A 26428-nucleotide genomic window follows, 5' to 3' on the forward strand; every position below is an offset into this window, starting at 1 on the left:
TCCTGGTGGATGCAATTATACACTGGTAAGTGCCTATGGTAAGCTGTATTTAGGGGCAGTGAGGGCAGCAAAAAAACAATATTTTGCTGCCACTATCAAATCATCAATCTGCCGCCCAGCGGAGCTCTTCAGAATTGTCCGGGGGCTATTACACTCTGGCCCCAGGGACATGGTAGAACTATCTGAGGCCCGCTGTAATGAATTTGCTAGGCACTTCCAGGATAAAATCTTTAGCATCCACCAGGACTTAGACTCCAGTGTTATAGCAGGTAAGTCAAGCGAGGTATCCAGAGCACAGCCTTGTCCTGATTTCTTGGATGAGTTTCAGTTGGTACAGCTTGAGGACGTTGACAAGGTGCTTGGACAGGTTCGTGCAACCACTTCTGTGCTGGATCCTTGCCCTTCTTGGCTAATAAAAGCTAGCAGGGATGGAACAGCCGGCTGGGCCAGGGAAGTGATTAATGCTTCTCTGCGAGAGGGGGTGGTCCCTGGCTGCCTGAAAGAGGCAGTAGTGAGACCACTCCTGAAGAGTCCCTCCTTGGACCCAGAAAATCTTAATAACTATAGGCCTGTGGCAAATGTTCCATTCCTGGGCAAGGTCCTTGAACAAGTGGTCACAGGCCAGCTCCAGACACTCTTGGATGAGACCGATTATCTGGATCCATTTCAATCAGGTTTCAGGCCTGGTTTTGGCACGGAAACAGCCTTGGCCGCCCTGTATGATGACCTTTGTCGGAAGAGACAGGGGGAGTGTGATTGGTAACAGGGACCAGACGGTCTGAACATATAAAACCGATTCTGGCCCGCTTGCACTGGCTGCCTGTATGTTTCCGAGCTCGATTCAAGGTGCTGGTTTTAACCTATAAAGCCTTACACGGCTTGCGACCACAATACCTGATGGAATGCCTCTCCCGATACGAACCAACCCATACAGTACGCTCAACATCTAAGGCCCTCCTCCCGGTGCCTACTCTGAGGGAAGCTCGGAGGGTGGCAGCAAGGGAGAGGGCCTTCTCAGTGGTGGCCCCCAAATTATGGAATGATCTCAGTGACGAGGTGCGCCTGGCGCCATCACTGTTATCTTTTCGGCACCAGGTCAAGACTTTCCTTTTCTCCCAGGCATTTTAGCATGTGTTTTTAAATTGTTTTAAATGTTTAAATTGTGTTTTAAATTGTTTTTAAAAGATGTGTTTTACATTTGTATATGTGTTTTTAGTGTTTTTAGGTACTGTAAACCGCCCAGAGAGCTTCGGCTATGGGGCGGTAAATAAATAAATAAATAAAATAAAATAAGCCACCTTCCCATCTCAGATATGTAAATAATTATGTGGCCTACCTTACAAGTCTCTTACAAGGATTATTGAAGTAACATACGTAAACAGCTATGAATATTTCAAATGCACCGGATATATGTTGATTTTTTCAACTAAAATTAAGTGCATTGAAGTCTTACTGTTTTCAGTCAGAGAGTTAAACACATGCTTAAATCTTAGAGCTGGATAATATCTAAGTATTTTTAAGCCTGCAGGTTATGGTTTATTTAGCATTACTGTTTCATAGCTTTTATTATGTTTTGTCTCTCTTAATGGATTATTTTTTTGCCAGAAAGGCAGCATATAAATCTTTTTAAAAAATATTGTCAGCTGTTGTTTATATATTTGGTTATGTTACTAACAAAATGCAATTTCCTCAGTATTCCTGGGTTGTAATTTGCACTACCTTTAAATCTCTAGGAGTTAAATAATGCTTTCCTTTTATCCTGGTCTTTTCCGTACAGGAGAGGGAAGTCAAAATTAAAAGGAGTGAAATGGGTTGTAATCTTGAATGATTCATTTTGCCCACTCATTTATTTCCACACCTCTTCCAGTTGCTTGACATCATACTGTTTTTGCCTTTTTTTTCTAGCTGATTGACACAATTGCTTCAGAAATCGGAGAACTGAAACAAGAAATGGTACAGACAGATCTGGTGCTGGAAGATGGACCCACCCGATTACAAAGGTGGGTAGCATTATATGGCAAATATTTTTATGTATTTCTGCTGTGTTAATCAGGAAGGTGATACTTTCCACCATGTTCATTGCTTTTCAGTACTACAGCTATGGAATAATATTTGGTGCTTTGGCTAAGATTTAGTGCAGTTATCCTATAGCATAGTTTGGTGATCAAAGTTGTGTGTGTGTGTGTGTTCATTTGTTTTTTATATACTCCTGTAACAACTGAGGGATTCCTAGGACATAGTTGTCTGACTTAAAACTATATCTAATTGCATATACAATCTTTCAGGACTGAATGCAGAAATTTATCTAGCTTTCAGGTTTAGGAGTTGAGCAATTTCAACTGAAGTTATCAAAAAAGCATAGAGATTTTATTGTATAAATATGTTGGAGGCAGTGAAGAGTAGCAGGTAATCTGGTTTAGTCAGGAAAAAAATACACTACATGTAGAATCTATGTTTCAATTTAAACCAGTTCTGAGATACAATTTGTGTTTAAACATTTTAGTAAATACTGATTCTATTGGTTTGAAAGATTTCAAAAGGAAGCGTTATCCTTTTTGTTCTTATGTACAGCAACGCTATCTAATACATCTTTTGAATGAAATCCTGTTGTTGAATGCCAACTGAGTAAATGGGAAGACCTTAGCCATCCAGGAGTCCAGCCTGGATAATCATGCCAACTCGGCATGTGTGATAGAAACCTAGTTAGCTGAGATTGAGAGGCATTAATCTTCCCCAGCTTTGCCCAGCAGGCTTCCTAATAGAATAGCAGGTTAACTCTGGGGAAAGAGAGGCAGAGTTGCAGTCATCTTATCCTAAAACCATTGCTCTAACTAAGTACTTGTCTGGCAGCTACTGAGTTTTGCGTGTTTGCAACTGTCGGCGGATCTCCAAGAGAGAGGTGGAATTATCTTGGTATACCATCTATCTCTCTGCTCAATAGTCTTCCTTCCCAAGCTTGTGAAGGTGGTCTTGGGGTGGTGTTAGGCTTATTATCCTAGGCATTTCAACATTCACACTGAGACAATCACTTCAAGTGTGGCTCAGAAGGTTTATATCTGATGCTACCCATATAGCAGGACACATTCTGGATATGATGTTTTCTAAAGGATGATGATCTGCGGAAGAAGCAGTTTCATCTTAACTCCATTGTCATAGAACAGATAGGGTTTAGAACTGCTGGAGCTGCAGGGATGGAGGACCTATTTAAAAGTCATAGACACTTGGGGGTCCAGAAGTATTCCAGATGGATCTGGGGAAATTCCAAGTCACCACGAATGTCAACTCTGCTAAAGCCCTGGAATAGGACAGTGAATCAAGTGGTTGACACAATTGTTCCTGCTCACTTCTCCACAACCATTCCATCTACACAGTGGAGGCCTGTGGAGCTATCTATGTAGTTAAGGGCCTATTACATTTTGCCCCATGTAGAGGTGGGAATGAATCCTCAGTAGAATGAGAACTTCTATCTGTTCCTACTTGGGTTCCAGATTAATTCTTTGTCTTTGGGTGTGTCTGAAGTATATGCTTGTCCTATTGCAATGGTTCCTTTTCTGCAACCTGAGAATGTGAGTTATCTTGACCCATTTTAATCTAGGTTCCATCCTGACTTTGGCACCAAAACTATCTAGTTTGACATATGCTAGAAATTAGACAGCCAAATTGCATCCCGTTAGTTCTACTTCTCAATAGCTTTTAATATCATTGGCCATGGTATCCTTCTGGACTACCTATCTGGGTTGGGCTTAAGTAGCTCACTTTTATGCTAGTTTGGTCCTAACATCAATCTCTGGAAAAATTCTGGAGCAGATTATAAAGCAGTCAATCTGTAAGCACCTTGAAAGCAATGCAGTCATTACTAGGAGCCAACATGGATTTATGAAGAACAAATCCTGCCAAACTAATCTCATCTCATTTTTTGATCAGGTAACCTCTCTTGTAGACTGTGGGAATGCTGTGGACATAATATATCTCAACTTCAGCAAAGCTTTTGACAAAGTGCCCCATGATAATCTGATTAGCAAGCTAGCTAAACGTGGGCTGGATGAAACAACTATCAGATGGATCCACAGTTGGCTCCAGAATCGTACTCAAAGAGTGCTTATCAATGGTTCCTTCTCAAACTGGGCGGAAGTAACAAGTGGGGTACCACAGGGCTCGGTCCTAGGCCCAGTGCTCTTTAACATTTTTATTAACGACTTGGATGAGGAGGTACAAAGCATGCTTAACAAATCTGCAGATGATACAAAGTTGGGGGGCACAGCTAATACCGTGGAAGACAGAAACAAAAGTCAAAGGGACCTTGATAGGCTGGAGCATTGGGCTGAAAACAACAGAATGAAGTTCAACAGGGATAAATGCAAAGTTCTACACTCAGGAAAAAGAAACTAAATACACAGTTATAAGATGGGGGATACTTGGCTCAGCAGTGCGACATGTGAGAAGAATCTTGGAATTGTCGTTGATCACAAGCTGAATATAAGCTAACAGTGTGATGTGACTACAAAAAAGGCAAATGCTATATTAGGCTGCATTTACAGAAGTATAGTTTCCAAATTGCATGAAGTACTAGTTCCCCCCTATTCAGCACTGGTTAGGCCTCATCTTGAATACTGCATCCAGTTCTGGTCTCCGTACTTCAAGAAGGATGCAGACAGACTGGGACGGGTTCAGAGGAGGGCAACAAAGTTGATCAGGGGACTGGAAACAAAGCCCTATGAGGAGAGACTGAAAGAACTGGGCATGTTTAGCCTGGAGAAGAGAAGACTGAGGGGAGATATGATAGCACTTTTCAAGTACATGAAAGGTTGCCACATAGAGGAGGGCCGGGATCTCTTCTCGATCGTCCTAGAGTGCAGGACACGGAATAATGGACTCAAGTTGCAGGAAGCCAGATTTCAACTGGACATCAGGAAAAACTTCCTAACTGTTAGAGCCATACGACAATGGAATCAATTACCTAGAGAGGTAGTGGGCTCTCCGACGCTGGAGGCATTCCAGAGGCAGCTGGACAGCCATCTGTCGGGAATGCTTTGATTTGGATTCTTGCATTGAGCAGGCAGTTAGACTCGATGGCCTTATAGGCCCCTTCCAACTCTACTATTCTATGATTCTACCTAGAGGCTAGATTTCTGCAGGTGGTGCTGGGGAGTTTCTATTCTATACTTTGTTGTTGTCCAACATCGACATGAAACCACTAGGAGAGGTCGCCCGTATATTTGAAGTACAGTGTCATTAATATGCAGATGACACCCAGCTCTGCTTATCCTTTCCATCCAATTTCACACAGGCAGTAGAAACCCTTGATCACTGTATAGAGAAGCTGTAAAGGACTAGAAGTTGGCTAACAAACTGAAACTTAATCCAGACAAGGTAGATGTGGTGTTGATTAGTGGGAAATGTAATCTGAGCTTGGACATTCCTTTTGTTCTGGAAGGGATAGCACTCCTTCTGAAGGGTGAGGTGTGCAGTTTGTACCTTGCCTTAGTATGTCAAGATGGTGGCCATGGCTAGGAGTGCATTTGCACATTTAGATTGGTGCCCCAACTTTCTTCTTGGAGAAAGCAGATCTGGCCATTATCAAGTATGCTTGTGTCACATGACTGTTATAGTGTGCTGTACATGGGGCTGCCTGTGAAGACAGTTTAGAAACTACAGTTGGTGAAGAATGCTGCTGCCAGAGTGATGATGTTAGGGGCCAGTTACTTGAAATAAGTAACTCCTGTTCCTTTGGAGGTGAACTAGCTCCTGATTTGTTTCCAGGCTCAGTTCAAACTGCTGGTTCTGACTTTTAAAGCCCTAAATAGTTTCGGCCCAGGGTAAGTAAAGGACCACTTTACCCCTCTCTGATTCTGTGTACTAGTTAAAATCTTCAGGGTGGCACTGGTCCTCTTGCCACCATTGTCAGGTTGGGGAGTTCTCCATACCAATCCTTCTCTGTCTACAGGAGCTTCTCGGCTATGGAACTCCACTAAGAGAGAGGGATTTTCTTCTTCTTTTTGGTGGATAGTGAAAACAGTTCTTTCCATCAATCCTTTTCTGACAATTTAATTATTTCAATCCCTGGTGTTTTGTTCTGCTACGTTTGAGATGCCAGCATTTTATTTTGTTGCTGTGATTGAATTTTGACTTGATTTAATTGATGACACTGTGCTTTATTATGCATTTCAATTGTTATATACTGTTTGGAGGTGAAAAGTGCTATATAAATAACATTTTACTTGCTCACTTTAGCTTCTTAACAACTTGAGACAGGAAGAGAGTAAAGTAATTGGGGCAGACATTTTTTGCCAGCTCTGTTGAATTCATCCCTTGGCTTCCAACAATTACTTCCTAATCTTGGATTCTTCCCTGTGGCCTGACCAGGAATATGAAAAAGGGGGAGAAGTCACTATCAGTATATGAATGAATGGGCAAAGAAGACAAGAGGCAATGGAGCATGTAACTGTGATACAATGCAAGCAAATGTGACAAATCATCAAAATGACAGTGAAATACAGGACAAATCACAGACAGTAAAATATGCTGCAGATGCCAAAAACAGTAACACTTGACAGCTATTCTGGATTGTAAAAACTGTTTCAATGCTTCTTCAGATACCACTACTTCTTAAATCAATGGCTCTTGAATCAGTAGCCGGCCTTGACCAGAAATATGACCAGAAATTCTTGTTGGCTTCTCTTTGGGCTCATTCCACTCCCTGTTATGGTACAAATTTGACAGCTCATTTTCCTATTTAACAGCCACGGAGAGAGGAGAGAACGCTTGGCGATTGTGTGCTCATTAGGAGTCCTTTCATACACATTCACCACATTGTGGCAGTCGCTGCCACATTTATTTATTTACTTATTATGTGATTTATATCCTGCCCTTCCTCCCAGCAGGAACCCAGGGTGGCAAATGACTGGGTCCTGCTGGTAACACCTATATCTAGCATGAGACTTGAGCACAGGAGATATGGTTACTTCTCATACCAGCAGAAGTAACCATATTATGCGTCTGTGCCTCCTGTGTGCTGGTGTGGTATGGGTCCCAACTGTGTGGAAGCAACTCTCACTCTTTAGTAGTAATGATTAAATCAGCTCTGAGAGGAAGTACAGCTTTGTTGCCTCTTGAAACAAAACAGGAAGAACAGGAATGGGCCAGAAGAGCCTTGGTACTGCCTCCTCTTCGACTGACAACTCTGGGAGTTACGAATCATGATTCTGTTGGAAGGAGTGGTGCAATATGAGCAGTGGATGGACTGATGATGCTAGGAGTTTGCCCCTAATATTTTTCTTATTACAAAATAGCTTTACTTTTGCTGGAATGTAAATGCCTTCCTGCACTGAAGCACAGATCTACTGTGTAACTGAGGTATTTGTGTGCCTCTCCCATGGTAAGTCACCCAGAATGTGTCTTACTGTTCTAAGTACTCTGTTCTTGTTACTGGTGCAGCACTATACAGTCCTTCATTGTGAAGTCACTTAATGACTCCATTGTGACTGATGGAATTGGAAGATACATTAGAGAGTTAAGTGCCGTTAGCTTGTGATCTCAAGGAAGCTTGTCAATTTGCTTCTTAAGCTTACAGGCATCTTGTTCCATAGTCTAATTTTTTGCATCACTAGATCAGTTCTGTAATAGCTGCCTCTGATGTGAGTTGCAGGATGCTGTTCAGTAAAGCAACTGCAGCCATACATTCCAAAAATACTGTCATATGCTGCATGTTTAAAGACTTATGATTGAGGGAAGAAAATGGGAACTTCATAGCAGTGCAATTATAGTTCAGCATTGTCAGTTTTTCTTTAAAGTATGGAATGGATGCATCATATCTTGTGTTCCTCAGAAGGAAAAGCAAAATCCTTGTATTGAAAGCTGCAAAGAGTGAGCATGTAATTGTACATTACTTAGTTTTTACATTTCTTTTTAAAATGAACATCTAGCAAGATAGCAGCTTTTAATATGAATGGCCAAGTTCTTGAAAATGTGCCAGATACTCTATCCTTTTTCATACTAGCATAATCATTATATAGTGCAGAGTGTTCATAGACCTTCACGTATATTAACTCAGACATCTTAACAACCTTGTAAAGTAGACAAGTGTAATTATCTCCATGCTGCCGATGGGCTTGGATTAGAATAACAGGAATCTGAAGGCCACACAAATAGTGTGTGACTGAGCTGAAATTTGAATTGGGGGGGCCCTACTCACAGATTGCATTGCACAGCACTAGCTCAGTTGCCACTGCTTAACTACCTGATAGTTTTAACCTAACTTACGGTGTTTCCTAACCTTGCCTGTTTGTGTCACTGTATAACCTGTTCAGTGCCCCCAAAACTGCTGCCGTGCAAGTGGACATACTTGTAAAGGGAAAGGCCATGCCGAGTAGAAGCAAGTCGATATTGCTGTCAGTTCCTACATTCCTTTTTAAACAGTTCCTCTGTCTCAGGTGTAGCTACATTTCTGTGCAGGGTTCAAGAATTTGTATACAAACAAATTCCAAACTCTGCTCCAAACTCAGAGATAGTTGCACCTCAGCATTAGGTGAGGGTTCTGTAGATGTTGGATAGGGATTATTTGAGAAGCAGATAGAAGGCAAATAAATAAATAAAATCCTATCCTTTCACCCTTACAATACCTGGCCTTATTCCATCCAGTAGTATATTGCAAAAGAGGGACAATGTTTGCTGTGGCTTGTCAAGAGACTGTTTATTGTGGTATAGACTTTTGTAAGCAACCACTTACCACATGGAAGGAGTGGAACAATAAAAATGCATGTGTGTGCATGCATGCACATGATGACACAAGAGTTGCCAAAAAATTAATCTAGCTTTACACGGTGTTTCCAAGAATGGCCAACTACATGCCCTAGCAAAGCTCACAAACAACTCAAAGTGGCAATTGCCATGTACTGTATGGCACTATCGCACACTGCTGGTGGCGCTGCCTGGTCATCTGACTTTAGAACTAAGAACTGTTATGTTCCCGTTATACCTGAAACACAGCCTTAAATATTCAGATTGACTGGGCCTGAAAGTGTTACTTGTTTTTTAGCATGATATTTGCTGAAGGTACTGATTTCTTCTTGAGGGATCTAAATTTAGGCTTTAATTTTTTTTCTTATGTTGTTTATAGCCTAGAGAAAGACATGGGTGATGTGTGTCCGGATCAGAAAGATTTAAAAAACATCATACGAGATTCTGGATATGACAGCCTCCCCAATAAGCTCAGCATACTAGATAAACTTCTTCATACGCACCCTATCTGGTTACAGCTTGGCTTGAATGATACTGAAGCAGTGGAAGTTTTGCAGTTCCAGCCTCCCGGAGTAAGAAACATCTTTCATTTGGCCTTAAAAACAAGAAAAATGCTTTTTTGATGCACCTCTTCTTTCTTTCATTTTCTTTATTACAGTTATACCCTACCTTTCTTTCATCATAGAACCCAAGGCAGCACACATGTGGTTCTTAGGCAGTTTCCCATTCAGGCACTGACCAGACATAGACCTGCTTAGCTTCAGCAAGGTGGTGGCTTCATGTGCCTTCAGACCATAGCTGAGACTGCGAATATCCAGAATGGGTTCACTTTCAGAAATGGTGAAATTAACCCAGACTTAGTCCCTCCTCCTCTTCTTCCCCCTTCACTACCCAGCATCATAGGAACTCCTTGCCCATCCGGTTGTGGTATTCATACACATTACAAATCTGCCTTATACCATGACTAGCCCAGTACCATCTGCTGTGACTGACAACAACTCAACCAGTGAAGGGGTTTTCATTATCCTTAGTCGAAGACCATTTTTGCTGGAGATGATAAGGATTGGAATTTCTATAGGCAGTGTATATGCTCTGCCATTGAGTTATGGGCCCTCCTGGAAAGAGGAAGCAGCCAATTCTGGTTCTCAGCATGGGAGAGGTCACATTTGAACCTTGAACCCCAGCTGAGGGTAATTACTATAACCAACCCACTGTCCCATAGCTGCTTGGGAAGTGGCTTACATACATTGGGAGGAGGAATAAGCAAAGAGGGCCAAACTCTGTATTAATATGGAGCAGTAACTAACACTGGCTTAAGGGTACAGCCATTTATAAAACCCTTTGTTTTATTTTAATATATGTATCTACCTCAGAAATCTGAGTGGGTGGAAGTTGAAACTAGACCTTGTAGTTGGGCAGTGCTGTGCATTATTAACAGAATGGGCAATCCCAACACTGGATAGGTTAACTAATGAAATGTTAGACTCTACTGTGTGTGTGAGTCTCCTAAGTTATTAGCCTCTCTGTTGGAATTTTTTAATGAATATTTATATGGAAGGCCAGCCAAAACAGAGAACTAGAATGTTAATAAGAAGTGTATTAAGGCCTTGCTTTTTTGTAATTTTTTATTTTAATAGACCTTCCTTGTAAGGAAATCCACAAGAATGCAGAAGAAAGTTTTATCACTACGTGTGCCAAATGATTTTGGATTGTGCCTCAAAGAATTTGCAATAAAAGAGAGTACATACAGTAAGTAGGTTTTTTTAAAAAAAATTGAATCTTCTTTCCTTGGCTTTACTATCATGAATAGATAGTTGATTGATTGCAATTTCCAATGAAATTAGCTGAGACAGTGACAAAGTGACACCCACTAAAGGTAATAAGACTGAATCGCCTTAAATTAAAGTGCTTATTTATAGTCCAGGTTGCCAGATTACTTCCTCTCTTAGGCTCACCTGTTTAATTCTTAGCATCTGCACATTTGTGATGCTGTTACTTTGCACTCATAGAAACATTTCTTGGGCTTTTAAGAGTTTTAGAAGTAGGAGGGGGAAGAAGAATAGTTCTCTAAGATCTTTGTACAAGGTTTCATGCCTGCATTATTGGGGAATGTTTTTGGAAAAGTGATGCATCTTAAGTTTTGGAACATGCATTCTTAAAATTATTATTCAAATACTTCCTCTAGAACAGTGGTTCCCAAGCTTTTTTCCTCACCGACCATTTGAAAATTGCTGCAGATTTTGGTGGGCCACTTAATGATTTTCTGCCTGTTGTAGCAATTGTTATTCCATAGAATTCAAATTGTAATACAATAAAATACAATATAAGAAATAAAAGAAGCAATAAAATACAATCCACTTAATGATTTTCTGCCTGTTGTAGCAATTGTTATTCCATAGAATTCAAATTGTAATACAATAAAATACAATATAAGAAATAAAAGAAGCAATAAAATACAATCCACTTAATGATTTTCTGCCTGTTGTAGCAATTGTTATTCCATAGAATTCAAATTGTAATACAATAAAATACAATATAAGAAATAAAAGAAGCAATAAAATACAATATGATTATTCGATGAGATGGATGTGGTTCCTGTTTCAACCACAAATCCACAGACACGTTGTGGACCACCTGAATGAAGCTCATGGACCACTGGTGGTCCACCTACCACAGTTTGGGAACTCCTGCTCTAAAAACATACTTTCTGCTCCGGTGATAGGAATGCTCTGGATTTCTGAAGACAAATATTTTGCTGATTTCTTAAGGTAAAAATCATAGCTGTCCCTGCGTCATTGAAAAACTGAATGATAAAGGGCCTTCACTGAATTTGGAACAGGAGTGAGGATCCTGTGGCCTGCTAGATGTTGTTGGACTACAAGTTCACTATCCCTGATTTAGAACTTACTTGGCGTTCATTCAGAGGTTCTGTCTAGTTTTCTAAATTAAATCTCTGTTAAGGGCATTCTGGAGCCTGTGTCACAGTAGCTAGAACATGACTAAAACTGGAGCTACATTTTCCTTCTGATGAGGTTAAATGAAAATTAACCATTTACCTTCATGTCATTGAGACTGACGTTTAGGGCATATCATTTAGGCCATGTTCGTAACTGTGACTTGCCCCTGATCAATAAGCCCGTCTCCATAGTCATTTGCAGAGGAGGTGGATGGACTGAAAATTAAACAACAGATTTATTTTTGACATTAATACCATCCATCCAATCATTTCCTGTTTAGTTTACAATTAAATATAAAATACAGCAACCACAAGGATCAATACATATAATAAAACAGCAACACAATAACATCAGACAACAGATAAAAGCAGAATTAAAATAAAGCTCATATTTTAACATACCAGAGAAAATGACAGATCTTCACTTGGCACTGGAAAGACATCAGAGATCAAGCAAGCCTCCCTTGGGAGAACAGTCCATAATTGGGATGCCACAACTAAAAAGGCCCTTTTTCTAGTTGCCACCCATCATATCTGTGGAAGGAAGGCTTTTAAAGATGACCTCTGTGCACAGATAGGATCGTATGGAGATAGGCAATCCAACAGGTATCCTAGCTCCAAGTTGTGAAGAGCTTTAAAGGTCTACCCTATTACTTTGAATTGGGATGGGAAATGGAGTGAGAGCCAGTGGAGCAGTTTCAAGATTTGCAATATATTTCCCAAGCCCAGTAGCAGTTTGTAGTCTTACAGCTGTATTTTGTACAGCTTTGCAGTTTCTGAACTATTTTCAAAAACAGCCCCACATACAATGCATTACAGTAGTGCAATCTAGAATTACCAGGATATGGATAACTGAAGTTAGCCTATCTCTATCCAAAAAAGGTGACAGCACTGTTATCTAGAAGCACTGCTAAATTGTGAACTTGATCCTTTAGGAAAAGTGTAACTTTAGTTTAGAACAGCTTGACAACCGTTAATGTGGCTTATTGTATATGAGCAGTCTTGCCACAAAGAATGGAAGGCTTAAAATAGCCTATTATTTAGGGATGGCTGGTGTCACAAGTCATCAGTCTATAAAATAGTAAAGTGAACATTTGTCCCTTGTAAGCTGAACAAGAGTTTCAGTAACTAGATGCACAAAATTCTTACGCAAGCTAGCAAGAGTGGGGAAATGCACATTTGAATGCACACCCCTTTAAAAATAATAGGTCGCATCTGCTTTTAGATGCACATTCAGTTATGCTTCCAATTTAAACCTATAGATTATGAAAGCGAGGACTTCCAAGGCACTACAAAGGTTAGGTGGATATTTAAAGTTTATGTGGATATCTACTAAAACCACAGAGTAAGGGGGGTACAGAAGTGGAAAAGTCTGCAGGAATAAAGGGAGAGGCTTTCCATATCCCTAAATATAATGGTTGCAGTGGTGGATGTACAGATAATGGTAGTTTGGCTATGATCTGTGCATATGTATTTAAGATTTATTAATAAGAATTTATTCAGCTGATGTGAGGATAGTCAAGTTATTGGACTCCTGGAGAACTATTATTAGACAATAGCAGCCTAATTTGTATAAAAGTAATGTTGATGCATGTTTGCGACTCTGAATGGATTTGTGGGATCTGTGAATTAAAGGGAAAGTAATTTCAGCAAAATAAATAGACTTTGCTAAGATATGCTGAGCTGCAGATGCAAAATGTGTCAGCTGCTGTTGGCCTGTTGTGCAGTGCAAGCTTTGTGGCCCATTTAACTAACTAGTTAGACTGAAATTTTTAAAAATAAAAATATCCAAGACTTTTGCTGCAGAATTTTGCCTGAAACATTTCAGATGGCCAGCTGCACGTGTGTTTTTTATTACAAATAATAACTTGTGAGCTGCAGATTCGTTACTACACAGAAAGTATGCTTAACAACATTTCCCAGAATATGTATTGAGCAATTGAGCTTGTTTTCTTCTACTTTGCAGCATTTTCCTTGGAAGGCTCTGGAATAAGTTTTGCTGATTTATTCAGGCTCATAGCTTTCTACTGTATTAGCAGGTAACGGTGAATTTTCTTAGCCTAGCCTTAAATTGAGCTTCTGGCTGCCCTTAAACATTTTTCTCAGAAGATACAACTTTGAACGTCTTTGGATGTTCTACTGAGCAGCCAGCAGATGTGGGGGTGGGGTGGGGAAAACAGCTGATCTTGGTTTGCCTGCCACTCTGTCTTTTTTCTTCCCAAAACAGACCCCATCATAGGTAATTCTACCCAGTCATTTTTGAAATGAATGTATTGAATGCTGAATTTACCTATTTTCTTCTTTTCCACTATATCTTTTGTGTTATATCTATTCAATTTTAAATAATTCTAGCAAGATCGTGTTTATTTTATGCTTTGCACTTTATACATAATTATTATTATTACAATCACTTGTGTGCACACACAAAAATCCCATTTAGCTTTTTAATAACTACTAAGTAGAAAGCTGAGAAAATTCTGAAAATATGGAGCATATAAATACACTCCTCCCCCCCCCCCCCGGTGATTAAGTATAAGTGAATTGGCTTCACTTTCATGTCTCGCCTTCTCACCAGTGTCTTCTTGGACAAAAGCCTGCTGCAGACCCTCCCTTCCCTAAATGAAAATCACAATCTTTATCATGCAGCAATCATCATCATGCGTTTCCTTCCTAGGGAGCTAATGTTGGTGGATAAGTATATTGAATTGGACTAAGGAGACATGGGTTCAAATCACCTGCTCAATCATGATATTAATTGGGTAGCCATGGGCCAATCATCTTTCAGCCTCTCAGGGATTCCCCTGGTTCCTCAGCTTCACTTCACATAGGAACAGGTTTCCTTTTCTCTGCCATCAGTTCACACAGAATACCTCTTTAAACCCTCCTAGTAGCATGTATGGAAAGCTTTAGGCATGAGATGACACAACCGCTGAAATATAGTATATATCTTAAACTGTGTTTGTAAGTTTATTAAAGGAATATTATTTAAAAAAGGGAATACGGTTACTTATTTTGGACTTTAAAAGTGCTTGCTGACGTGTTCTAAAGACTCCAGAGACACTGTTGCTGTCACCAGCCTTCAGGCCAGTCTTCCTGAACCTCCACTCCAGCCAATTACTCCCACAACCTAGTCCAGTACTGAGGCCAATCTGCCTCTGTGCCCCCAAGTCTCCTCTGGTTTCATTCCTGGCTGTGGATGGTTTAGTCAGTGTTGTCACTTTTTTCTTATTTTCAAAATAAACAAAATAAACATAATCAACAGCATAAACCCAAAGTACTACACTATGTAGATCATAATCATATTGCTTGTAAAGATTACATTTTGATTATCATAGTGAATTATTAACACAATTATAACTCATACATTAATATTGTTCCCTTTTTCTTTCCTGCAGGATTCTTGAATATCATTCCTATCCTTTCATTTATTGGACCATTTAATAACAGTGCCATATCTATGTGTATGCCATTGGCAGGGGGATCCTTATATCCTGTAGATTTATATAATTGATAAAATCATACCATTCTGAAGTGAAATTAGTCCCTTCCCTTTACTTTGTCCTCTTGCTCTCTTTAAATTATCTGTTAGTTTTTCAGGTAGAGCTATATCCCAAGAATCTTGTTTTATACCAAGAATCTATATTTGCTCCTTTAAGATCTTTCCAAAATCATACAATAGTTATCCTTGCTGCTGCTAACAAAAAACCAACATTTTTAATATCAAGATCTTCATTCAGAAATAAATTCAGTATTGCTAATTATGGTGTAGATGTAATTTTTTGTTGGGTTATCTGTTCAATCTCCTTTAGCACAGATACCCAAAATCTTTTTTGGCACTCCCACCACATACGTACCAATTCTTTGACACTTCCTCCAACATATTGAAGACGTTCCTGGATTCATAAACGCTATTTTTCTAGGTGTCAGATACTACTGATATGATTTCCAGAGACAATTCTATGTGTTTAGCTGTGATTGTTTGGTGTGGTGGCTTATTCCATTGTGCTACCCACTCTTCCCTATCTATTTCAATTCCAAGTTCCCTTTCCCACCACAGTTTTAATTCTGATGTATCTCCTCCTATGTAATCAACCAAGATTTTATATATATTAGATGTCAGGCCCTTTGCATCCTCTGAATATGCTAATATTAATTTCTCATATCTGGTAAATCTGTGTGTTGCAGGTTCTTTTATTTCTGAATTATTCAAAAAAATTGATTTGTTCCCATAATAACCATGGGAATGGGCTTTCCTGCAGTTGATTTTTTAACTTATCTTCTCCAGTGGGCATTCCCTTCTGATAAAAATCACAGAGATGATATAATCCCTTAGCACACCCTTAATATCATATGTGCAATTTTTATTGAAAAACATAGGGTGGTATGCCAAGGGAATCAGAGGAGATATTGTAGGGATTAAAACCATTTAAAACAGTTTAGCCAGTGTTATATTCCTGCTTGTGTCACTTCCCTCTGGCAATATGGCCTCTCAGACCATCTCAATCACCAGCTCCCTTCTAATCTTTACCAGAACACTATTAGCGACACCCTGGGTAATAATATATAGACCTCGGCTATTCTCACCAACTCATTTTAACTCTCTACTCCAACCAGCACCAACTGCTAATCCTTGACTGACAGGAACTTCCAGCCAGTCAGAAAGAATTTACCTGATCAGGCCCCATCTACTAAAATCTTAAAGTGACCATGTGCTCTCTCCTCTCAGAACATGTCACCAAGCAACCACTGCCAAGCAGGCTACCTACAATGTACCAAAACAAGGTCTCATGGCAGTCACAGAGGTCATACAACATTTCTTTAAACACAAACACACACATAGATAGCATTTCTTCACAGAGCTTAAACCTTTTGTAAGAATAAAATGGGACAAAGCCATGTGGTTGACTGAAGAGTGAGAGACAAATACAATAAATAAGTGGAACTACATCCAGAGATGTGACCCTGAAGTCAAGTTTTATTTATTCTATGTACTTGCACTAAGGGTGCTGGCCTTTCTTGGCTATGATAGCAGTAACTAACTGTCAAACTGGTGTCTCACTAGAGGGCTGTGTCATATGTTGTGCAAGAAAAAAGCACTTCCAAATTCTCAATCAAGGGAAAATAGTACAAAATGTGGTTTTCCATGGTTGCTTAGGATTGCCATTGCTGGGCAAGTTTCCCAGTTGTGAAACCTGCCCAATGTGTAGGCTGCTGTTCAACACATACTGGCCAAAACATGTAATGCCTGAGCCAGACCATTGGTCTAGCTAGTCCAGTATTGTCTGATTTGTCTGGTAGCGGCACTTCCAGATCTTAGTAAGAGCCTTGATACCTGAGATCATTTAACTGGAGATGGGGATTGAATGTGACACCTTCTGCATGCAAAGTATATGCAACTGAGCTTGTTGGTTGGGTGCAAGTGAATGTGCCATTCAGTGATCTGATGAGCTTCTCATGAAACTTTGCTGTATTCCAGGTTTTGATTTGCTCAAATGTATATGTAGGCATGACCCAACTTTAAATGAGCTTTAAGGTCCTCCTTAAAATCTGCTTTGAAGGCAAGTTTAATTGACCTGGTTTGCACATCACATTAATATGTAGTTAGAATAAACTACTGTTTAATGTGAACAAACAGTGTGCTGGTGTATGCTGCTGAAACCATGGGTGCTTCACTCTGCTCCCGCTCCTGCTGCTGTGCTACCAGGAAACAAGCCATAATCTGGCTAGTCATGTTGCCCGAATTCGGGTTTGGCAATAAACCAAGAACAAATCTTGGCTTCGCTCATAGTTTGTTTCGGAGAACCCATGTTTGGATGACACAAGAAGCCAATGCATGGCTTGTTTCATGGCAGCACAAGAGGAAAGTGCTCACAGTTTCACCAGCGTGCACCAGCACACTGCTTGTTCACATTAAACCATAGTTAACTATGATTTAATGTGGCATGCAGAAAAGCCTCAGTTGTAAAAGAGTCCTCCAATCTAGGCTATCCAATAGAGAAGTTAGCGCTGAAATAAGAGGAAGTGGCAGCAGTCTTCTAAAAGAAATGTACTTATCTGGAATCATTGCACGTATTGCTAGAGAGACATGAAAGCGCAAAGCAATCTAACAACGTAATTATTTATTTCCAAACCAGGGATGTCTTGCCATTCACCTTGAGGTTGCCTCATGCTATTGCAACAGCAACGACAGAGGCTGAACTTGAAAAGGTGGCTCAGCTGGGACTGAGTAAGTATGTCTGTTGATTTGGCCTAAGTAAATTTTGTTCCACCTCAGCAGAGAATGATCAAAAACTAAAGTAGATTTTTTTAGCACAATCTTCAAGACTGTTGCATTTAGTCAGCATGAAGACCGCAGAGTATTGCATTGCATTGTAACCAGGGATAGCCATGAAGGGGCTTAGACAGTGCTCTAAAACTGGTATGCATATCCTAGAAACCTTGTCACAATTAATTTTCCAGAGTAGGAGCTACTTTGAGAAGCAGGTTGGGAGTGGTGGGCCAGCAACTCAACTCACAGGGATCTGCCAATGTGCTGTGGCCACTGATACAATTTCTCCAGAGGTTTGTCACCTTGGTTGGTTGGAAGTCTGGTGACCATCCCTCACGGGGCTGGGGTTTGCTCAGAATCCTCCAGATTTAATCCCTAACCTTAGACTTACAGACTGCCATGCTGTTCTTTCTTGCCTATAACTGGAGCTCAAAGGCTCAAGCCAACATGCAGCCAATGAGGAAGTAACAAATTTGTCTTCCCTTGGCCAACCCCACAGTCCTTGACTGACATTCTGAGCTTCAGCACATCACTATTTTGTTTCACATATGGTATCTGTCTTTCCTCCAGGGAGATGAGGGGTTATTTTATTCCCCTCCCCCATCCAAAAAACCCAGTGGGGTAGATTAGGCTGTAATATATAGTGACTGGCCGAAGATCACCAGATGAGCTTTGTGCCTGAGCAGAGCTATCAACTCAGATTGCTGCAGTCCAGATTCTACATTCTATCCATTTTACCACACTGATTCTTGGAGGGGACGGACGGACAGACAGACAGACAGCAGTTTCATGAATCAAAATGATCATGGAAGGCTTCCTTAAGAAAAAACTCTGGTATCTATAAGAGCCACTTCCACATACATATGTTTGTGTTTCATTCTTTTTGAGTTATTAAACAAACACTACAGCTGGGGATGGAAAACTCCTTTGGAAAGTAGAATGTTACAAAAAAGACGGGAGGAAGATTTTAAAAAAAGACAGGAGGAACTGGGAAACTAGGAGGGATAAGATTATGAGAGCAGAATGTTTATTTGTTTTGTTTACAGATTTCTATACCACCCCACACCAAAAATGGTCACAGGGTAGTTTACAAAAAGATAAGGTAATATAAAAACATAATAAAGAATACTTTAAAAGAATTCTCATAAATTACATAAATACCATAATTAAAAACACTGTAGAAATTACTTAACTCATCAGCCACTAAAAGCCTGGTGATAAAGATGGGGTTTTACTTGACATCTGAAAGAATGCAAAGCTGAGGTCTGGGAGGTCATGCCACAGATGCAAAGTGATTGTGTCTAAATTTATCTTTCTAGGATATGAACAATATTTAAGCATGAAAAAAGATGTTCCACTGATGATTGATGGGGAGACTTGGTCATAGTCAGTGGCTGAATAAGGGGAACTTTCTTATCTCTGTTCTTAGGTGAAAAATGGAATTAGTTCTTTGGTGGAAAATTGAGATGAAACCCTTCCCTTCAACTTACAAGAGTCCAATTATAAATATCCAGAACAGATCATACCCCTAAATAGGAGTAAATATGATTCTATAAGTACATACAGGGTGAAGTCTAGATGACTGCATGATATACAGGAAAATTTGTGATATGTAGAAGCATGCACACAAGTTATATATAAACTTCTATATGCAGTATGGGCAATGAAAGTTATATAAAATCACTCATGGTGTGGATAAAATAAATAAGATACTTTTTTCTCCTTCCCTCATAACACACTAAATTTTGGTAGTACCCAATGACACTGATTGGTCCTAGATTCAAGTCAGAGAAAAATGGGGTTAGTCACACAATACATAAATTATGGCATTTATGTGGTGGTGGCCACTAGCTTAGATGGAGGGTAGATATGTCACTGGCTATTAGCCATTGGAACTAAATAGAACTATCCTGTTCAGAGTCTATGTTTCTGAATTGTTATAGAAATATGCAGAGTAACTCAGTGGTCTGAGCTTGCAGTGTGCCAGTGTCTGTATTTACCTAAAAAACAGGCTTTTATCCTGTATTTAAATCACTGAGACTTAAGACTTAGTAAAATAAGAAAAAGCTACTTTAAAAAATCCCAGAGGAGTCAGTTTAGAAGACTGCCTTTTTAGCACTTGCCACCCTCATTAGTATAAACAGAGATTGCCTGCATCTTTCAAACCTGTTATGTTGCATTATGGGCGAGGGGGTTTCTAGGAGTGATGCATACCTCCATCAGTAGCTCCTTCTCCCTTAATACTGTACTTTTTGGAAACACAGGCAATCTTCCATGAGGCAAAGTCAGGTGGTGACCTTTGGTAGCATATTTGGGCCAAAGTGGGAAACAGACGTGTCTGATCAATGGGGCCTTGTCCAGCAGAAGGTTATTTTGAGAAAGCTCTGCTGAAATGAAGTGAGGCTTGCAGGTCCTCTGTACTCTCTGTGTATGTTGCAGAGGGGTGGGAAAGGGTGCCATTTAAATTTTCCACCTCAGTGCTGAAAGTGCCTTGGGTAGGCCCTTTAAAGAAAGTTAAAGAACTCTTTGTATGAGTGCAAATGTTGTTAAGCAGAGTGTTCTGGGCACTAGCTGCATAATATTTGCATTCTTACACTAACCAAATAATTACTTTCAGGTTTTTGGAGTTCTCCAGCTAACAACAGGCTGCAAAATCCTTCAGCTCTCCAGAAGCCTCTGCCTTCAGATAGCGTTTACAAAAGCTCCCAGCAGCTCTGCCTTATAAATGGAGTTCATTCTATAAGAACCAGAACGCCTTCAGAGCTGGAGTGCAGCCAGACCAATGGAGCCTTGTGTTTTATTAATCCCCTCTTCTTGAAAGTGCATAGCCAGGATGTCAGTGGAAATTTGAAAAGGCAATCCCCAAGAACTCAAGATGTGAATGGCCCAGAGAGATCTCGTTCCCCCCCACCTCGGCCACCCCCACCTTCTATTCATAGCCTCCTTGCAAGCCCTCAGCTGTCCAGCAATATAAACCAGGCAAGTCTGCCAGAAACTGCCGACCACAACAAACACTGGGACTTGGATTTGCTGCAAAAGAGGCCAACTCCTATCCCACCTCCTCGCCTGAAGAAGAAGGCACTCTCTTTAGAAGCAGACAGCAGTGCAAAGAGCTCAGCAGTAATTAGACCGAGCCATAACTCAACGCATGGTTCAGAAACTGCTCACATTCCAGGTGGAGCCCCGCCTCAGCAAAACTTACCAGAGAGCCAAAAGAGCTCAGCTGCACTCTCTGAGTCACAAGTGCAGTGGAATGGAGGCAGACAGAGACTAAGCGACATGAGCCTTTCCACTTCCTCCTCTGACTCGCTCGATTTTGATCGGAGTATGCCACTCTTTCCTTATGATGGGGATACTAACAGCAGCCTGGAAGAGTATGAGGGTGAAAGTGACCAGGAGAGCATGGCACCACCCTTAAAGCCCAAGAAGAAAAGGACCAGTTCATTTGTGCTCCCCAAAATTGTTAAATCCCAACTGCGGAAAGTGAGTGGAGTTTTCAGTTCCTTCATGACCCCAGAGAAGAGAATGGTCAAGAAAATAGCAGAAATGTCTCGAGATAAGCGCACCTATTTTGGATGCCTGGTTCAGGACTATGTAAGCTTCCTACAGGAGAACAAGGAGTGCCATGTTTCTAGCACAGACATGCTTCAGACTATTCGGCAGTTTATGACCCAAGTTAAGAGCTACTTGTCTCAGAGCTCTGAACTGGATCCTCCTATTGAGTCTCTGATTCCAGAAGACCAAATAGGTAAGCAAGTGTGTGGCCTGCGTGCCTTGCCTCTCCTTTCAAAGGTGAAAACATGCTATCCTTGTAGTTGCAGTTTCCATGCCTGTTTGAAAGGTCCAGATCTTCTGTTACTAGTCAAAGTAGTAGCTGTTTCTCCTAGTTAAAATGCTGTATACTTCAAAGCAAAATAAACCGAAACAAAACCTACAGGAGAAAGTTAGTACGGAACACATGCTTTCTTCAGTATAACACTATCAGCATCTTAATGGTGTCTTACAAAGTAGCATAAGCAAAAGACAGGTCCCTGCCCCAAGAGATTTACAGTCTACGTTGTGGGGGAGGCAATGTGAAAGGCAAGAAGAGTGCAAGAGATTACTGCAGTTATGCAGCATTCCTTTTCAGAAAGAAGTACAATATTCTTGAAAGTGACAGAGTATTTTAAAGGATTAAGGCTGCAGTTCTGTGCACGCTATCCCGGAAGCAAATCCTACTGAACACAGTAGGATTTACTTCCAAGTAAATATAGGATTGTGCAGCATGCTTTCATAGGACTGTGCTGCATGCACACTTAATTTGAGATTACAGTATTATATCAGGTGGGACTTATTTCTGAGTAAGCATACATAAGTATGGTTGGTGGCAGCTATATTTTAATATATTACTAAAACTACACATCTTATAAATATAGATATTTAATCATTTTCTGTTTTCTGTATAGTATCTTATGTTGATTTTGGACTGCAGGATAGCAACATTGGGCAGTAATATATTTTGCTATTTAATTAAATCATTTATAAGCTGCATTTCTATTTTTGAAAAATTAAAACAGGATACAAAAACCAACAATAAAACTGCAGAATAATAAATAATTAAGATCTTCTAGAAAAACTTATAAAGCAGAAGTAGATGATAATCTAAGCAATACATATTTTTTAAACAAACCTGTTGATGCACAAAAACATTTAATGGTTTTAACTTTGTCTCCTGAATGAGAAAAGGGTTGGTGCCTCTCTTACTTGTGGAAGAACAATGTTCCACAAATGTGGTGCCACCCCTGAAAAGTCTCTCTCTCCTCACTTGCTCCCTACCAGATATCACCTGGTGGGACACCTGGAGCTCCAGATTCTGAGCTTAAACTTTGGGGAGTTTCTTAAATTAATGCTAAGACTTTTATGAAAGAGAGAAGAGAGTTCCTTCAGATCTCGTTTGCCCTGTGTTGCATATATAAGCATTTTATGGGCCTATGGAGAGAGAGAGATGTGAAAATGCAAATCAGGTCCTTAAGACACTGTTTCTGCCCCTCTTCATGTGTTTAAGTGGCATCAGTTTTTTAAGAAACTACCTTGAAAGCTATTTTCCTGACAAACTTTCCTCAGGCAAAATACTTTCCATGTGAGCTCATTTCATCAAACTGCTTGCCTCCCCATTGACTCTGTGTTCTCATATTTTGTTGGGTGTCCAGCACAGGAATTTGTATGCAACACTGACTGATAACCATTCCCAGGGAAAGTAGTGAAGTGTTTTGTACTGAAAGTTTGGCATGCCCTGAATCGAGTAGCTATTTCCATATGTATGACTCATTGTTGATCCAGTGTTAAGGGAATACATTGCCAGCGAAATAACTTCCTGTGATTAACTTTTTTCTCCCTAAATTCATGATAGTTTAATGGCTTTATATGAAAAATACTATACTGCGTGTTGAAAATTTTGCAATACTCCAAAACTGTTATCCCTGCGTTCCAGCAGCATGCTCTTTTTACATTTCACAAAGAAACGTCAATTTTTTTCTTTTGGTTTGTTTGGATTTTCCCTCTTGCTGCAAGGGTATGGTTTAAACTCTGCTGGCTTTCATGGATTGCTAAAATGATAACTTTTTCAAACGCTAATGACTATGTATGCGGAGAATTCTGTTTTAGCTTGGGTGAGTTTAGTAGAGCAATTGATAGCCCATGAGCAATCTCTCATTATGCAGAGAGGCAGTTTTTGGACAATTTTTGCTGCCTTCACCAGTCTTGAGATTTGCAAGTAACCACAACAGAGCAAACTCATCAGATATTGCTGATTTAAGCACAGAGCTATGTGGCATATAGTTTGAGTCATTCTCACAGACAATAGAACAAAGGCCAGCTTAATCAATTTACTCCACATCTTTATTTCACCATTTCAGTCTCTCTCTATGGCACGAAACAACAACAACAAAACTTAAAGTTAGAGAAATAGTTGCATGCAATTCTTTACAGGTTGAGCTGTGGTGGTTCATTTTTTAATGCGTTCTGGCTTTGCTTCTGGTATTATGATGCCTTCAGTACTAGGTTTGCTTCAAATAACACCAAGCTACTTATTCCCTGACAATGTAGGAAAAGCTTTTAGGATGAGGCCAACTTGAAATATTCTAAGTAGAGGCTTGTTATTTTAATGTTTGTACAAAGAATGAGGGACCTAATAATAATAATAAGACTTTTGTATAGGCTGTTTTTTAGTGTGGTGTTCAGTATCTCTAATCCAGTATCCCATTTCTAGTAGGGGTAGGGTTGCCAGGTCAGAAGCATCCCAAAACCTGAGATTTTAGGGGCGGGCCCAAGTGATGTCACAGGGCGGGCCCGAGTGATGTCATTAAACATGATACATTAAGCATCAATCACAGTTGCTTGGAGCGTACAATTAAAAAAAAATCTGACTGGAAATTAAGCTAGACATCTTAGCTAAAAGATGGAGCCTAGGTAGGGAACATTTAATCTAGCCTACTTGCTTTCGGCAAGAAAGGTTTAAGTGCCTTCAGGCCAGGCCAGTCACCAGAAGGCCGTTGTAGGAAGAAAGGAGCCTAGTGTTGTAGAGATGTTAGATGGGAGCATTCAGAAGTAAAGATGGATGCCCCTGAAGGCTGCAATTCTAAACACACATACTAAGGGACTAAGCCCCCATAGAACTCAACAGGACTTACTTCTGAGTAAAAGAAGATTCTCTACCCTTTCTGTCTGCATACATTACCTCATCCTTCCCCTGCTCCCAGCAGAAGCTCTGGGCCAGGCGGGACGCAGTGGCATCTCATAGAGGACACCCTCCCCTTTCATGGGATGTATGATTTGTCCTGGCCCAGAGCAGATTTTGGGGTGGGCACCCCCAATTACTTATTTTTCCTGTATGTCTTTTTCTGCTTTGATTTTGTATAGATGCTCTCTTCTATGCCCTGCGCCCAGCAGAAGCTCTGGGCCAGGTGGACGCAGTGGCATCTCGTAGAGGACACCCTCCCCTTTCCTGGGGTATATGATTTGTGCTGTCCCAGAGCAGATTTCGGGGTGGGTACCCCCAGTTACTTATTTTTTCTATGTGTTTTGGTCTGCTTTGATTTTGCATAGATGTCCTGCTCCGTGCCCTGTGCCCAGCAGAAGCTCTGGGCCAGGCAGGACGCGTGGCATCTCATAGAGGACACCCTCTCCTTTACTGGGGTATATGATTTGTCCTGGCCCAGAGCAGATTTTGGGCTGGGCACCCCCAGTTACTTATTTTTCTCTACGTGTTTTTGTCCATTTTGATTTTGCATAGATGTCTTCCTCCGTGCCCTGCGCCCAGCAGAAACTCTGGGCCAGGTGGGACGCAGTGGCATCTCATAGAGGACACCCTCCCCTTTCCTGGGGTATATGATTTGTCCTGTCCCAGAGCAGAGTTTGGGGTGGGTACCCCCAGTTACTTATTTTTTATGATTTTATGACATTATGTATTTATGATAATATCAGAAGCCTGATGATTTTGATTGCATAAATGTATTGTTATCCTTGACGGAGAGAGTCCCCCGATCACAGTGATATATCATACAGGGTACCCCAACATATATTTTAGGGTTCAGAGACATGTTAAGTTTGGTTTGAAGTTGCTGTAGTTGTCAACTCTTCTTTTTTAGTGTTTTGAACTTTCAAGCAAATAAGGAACTAGGAACCAACTTCGGCGTCGTATCAGTTAAATAGATTAAACAGTCATGGGGGGGCTGATGTTTTGGTGTATATCTCGGGAACCAGACCACCTAGAAACTTAATTTTTTTTTTAATTGAAGCCGAGAGTCTGGAGATTAAGGGGTGCTAGCCGGAGAGCCAGAGGGCCCCCCAAAAAACCAGAGACTCTGGCTGAAAACTGGAGACCTGGTAACTCTAAGTAGGGGCCAGCCAGATGTTCCCTGGAAGCCCACCAAGAGAATATGAAAGCAGCAGGCCCCTCCTGCATTTACTTCTAACAGAGTTGCTGTAAGCATACTGCCTTCAACTTGGGAAGTATCATGGGAAATATCCCTTGATGGATCAGCCTCCCATCAGCCTAATAGACCCAGTCAATTGCTGCGCTCTGCAAGTGAGGGCCTCTTGCAGATACTATCTTATCAGGAGGTCCATTCTGCACAGTATAGGAACTGGGCCTTTAGTGTTGTTGCACCCATGGAATTCCTTCCCCTTAAATGTTAGGCACCATCTCTGTTGTCTTTTTGGCACCTGCTGAAGACCTTCCTCTTTCAACAAGCCTTTTAAGTAGAGACCTCATCCCAGTCTGCATCTGTGTTGGAATTATTTTTAAGGTGTTTTTAAAGATGTTTTGTTTTTAAGATGTTTTATAGATCTTTTAATGTATTATTGCCTGTTTGCCACACTGGGTTCCTTCTGGGAGGAAGGGTGGGTTATAAATTTACTACTATTTATTTATTTTATATCCCGTCCTTCCTCCCAGCAGGAGCCCAGGGCTGTGGTAGTACTACTACTAG

The 26428-nt window shown here is 40.6% G+C and overlaps 1 protein-coding gene and 1 long non-coding RNA gene across 3 annotated transcripts in view; one reads left to right on the forward strand and one right to left on the reverse strand.

Annotated features, from left to right (window-relative positions):
• RIN2 (Ras and Rab interactor 2) overlaps window positions 1-26428 on the forward strand; it is a 91787-nt gene that overhangs the window by 34465 nt on the left and 30894 nt on the right. Inside the window, exons 3-8 of one of the 2 annotated variants that reach the window (XM_061587784.1) lie at window positions 1906-2000; window positions 9116-9308; window positions 10374-10485; window positions 13659-13731; window positions 17827-17918; window positions 20578-21708. In XM_061587784.1, coding sequence (XP_061443768.1) covers window positions 1906-2000; window positions 9116-9308; window positions 10374-10485; window positions 13659-13731; window positions 17827-17918; window positions 20578-21708 — 1696 coding nt within the window. Of the gene's footprint in view, window positions 1-1905; window positions 2001-9115; window positions 9309-10373; window positions 10486-13658; window positions 13732-17826; window positions 17919-20577; window positions 21709-26428 lie in introns of those variants that run through there. The other variant, XM_061587791.1, reaches the window with a different exon arrangement.
• LOC133365605 (uncharacterized) lies at window positions 6534-21253 on the reverse strand. The gene is made up of 4 exons (XR_009758258.1): window positions 21163-21253; window positions 11793-11908; window positions 9240-9331; window positions 6534-6697 (listed from the first exon to the last, which is right to left on the reverse strand). It is a non-coding gene; the product is annotated as an uncharacterized LOC133365605 (long non-coding RNA).

The sequence above is a fragment of the Rhineura floridana genome, chromosome 1 (genome assembly GCF_030035675.1).
Source record: "Rhineura floridana isolate rRhiFlo1 chromosome 1, rRhiFlo1.hap2, whole genome shotgun sequence".
NCBI classification, from domain to species: Eukaryota; Metazoa; Chordata; class Lepidosauria; order Squamata; family Rhineuridae; genus Rhineura; species Rhineura floridana.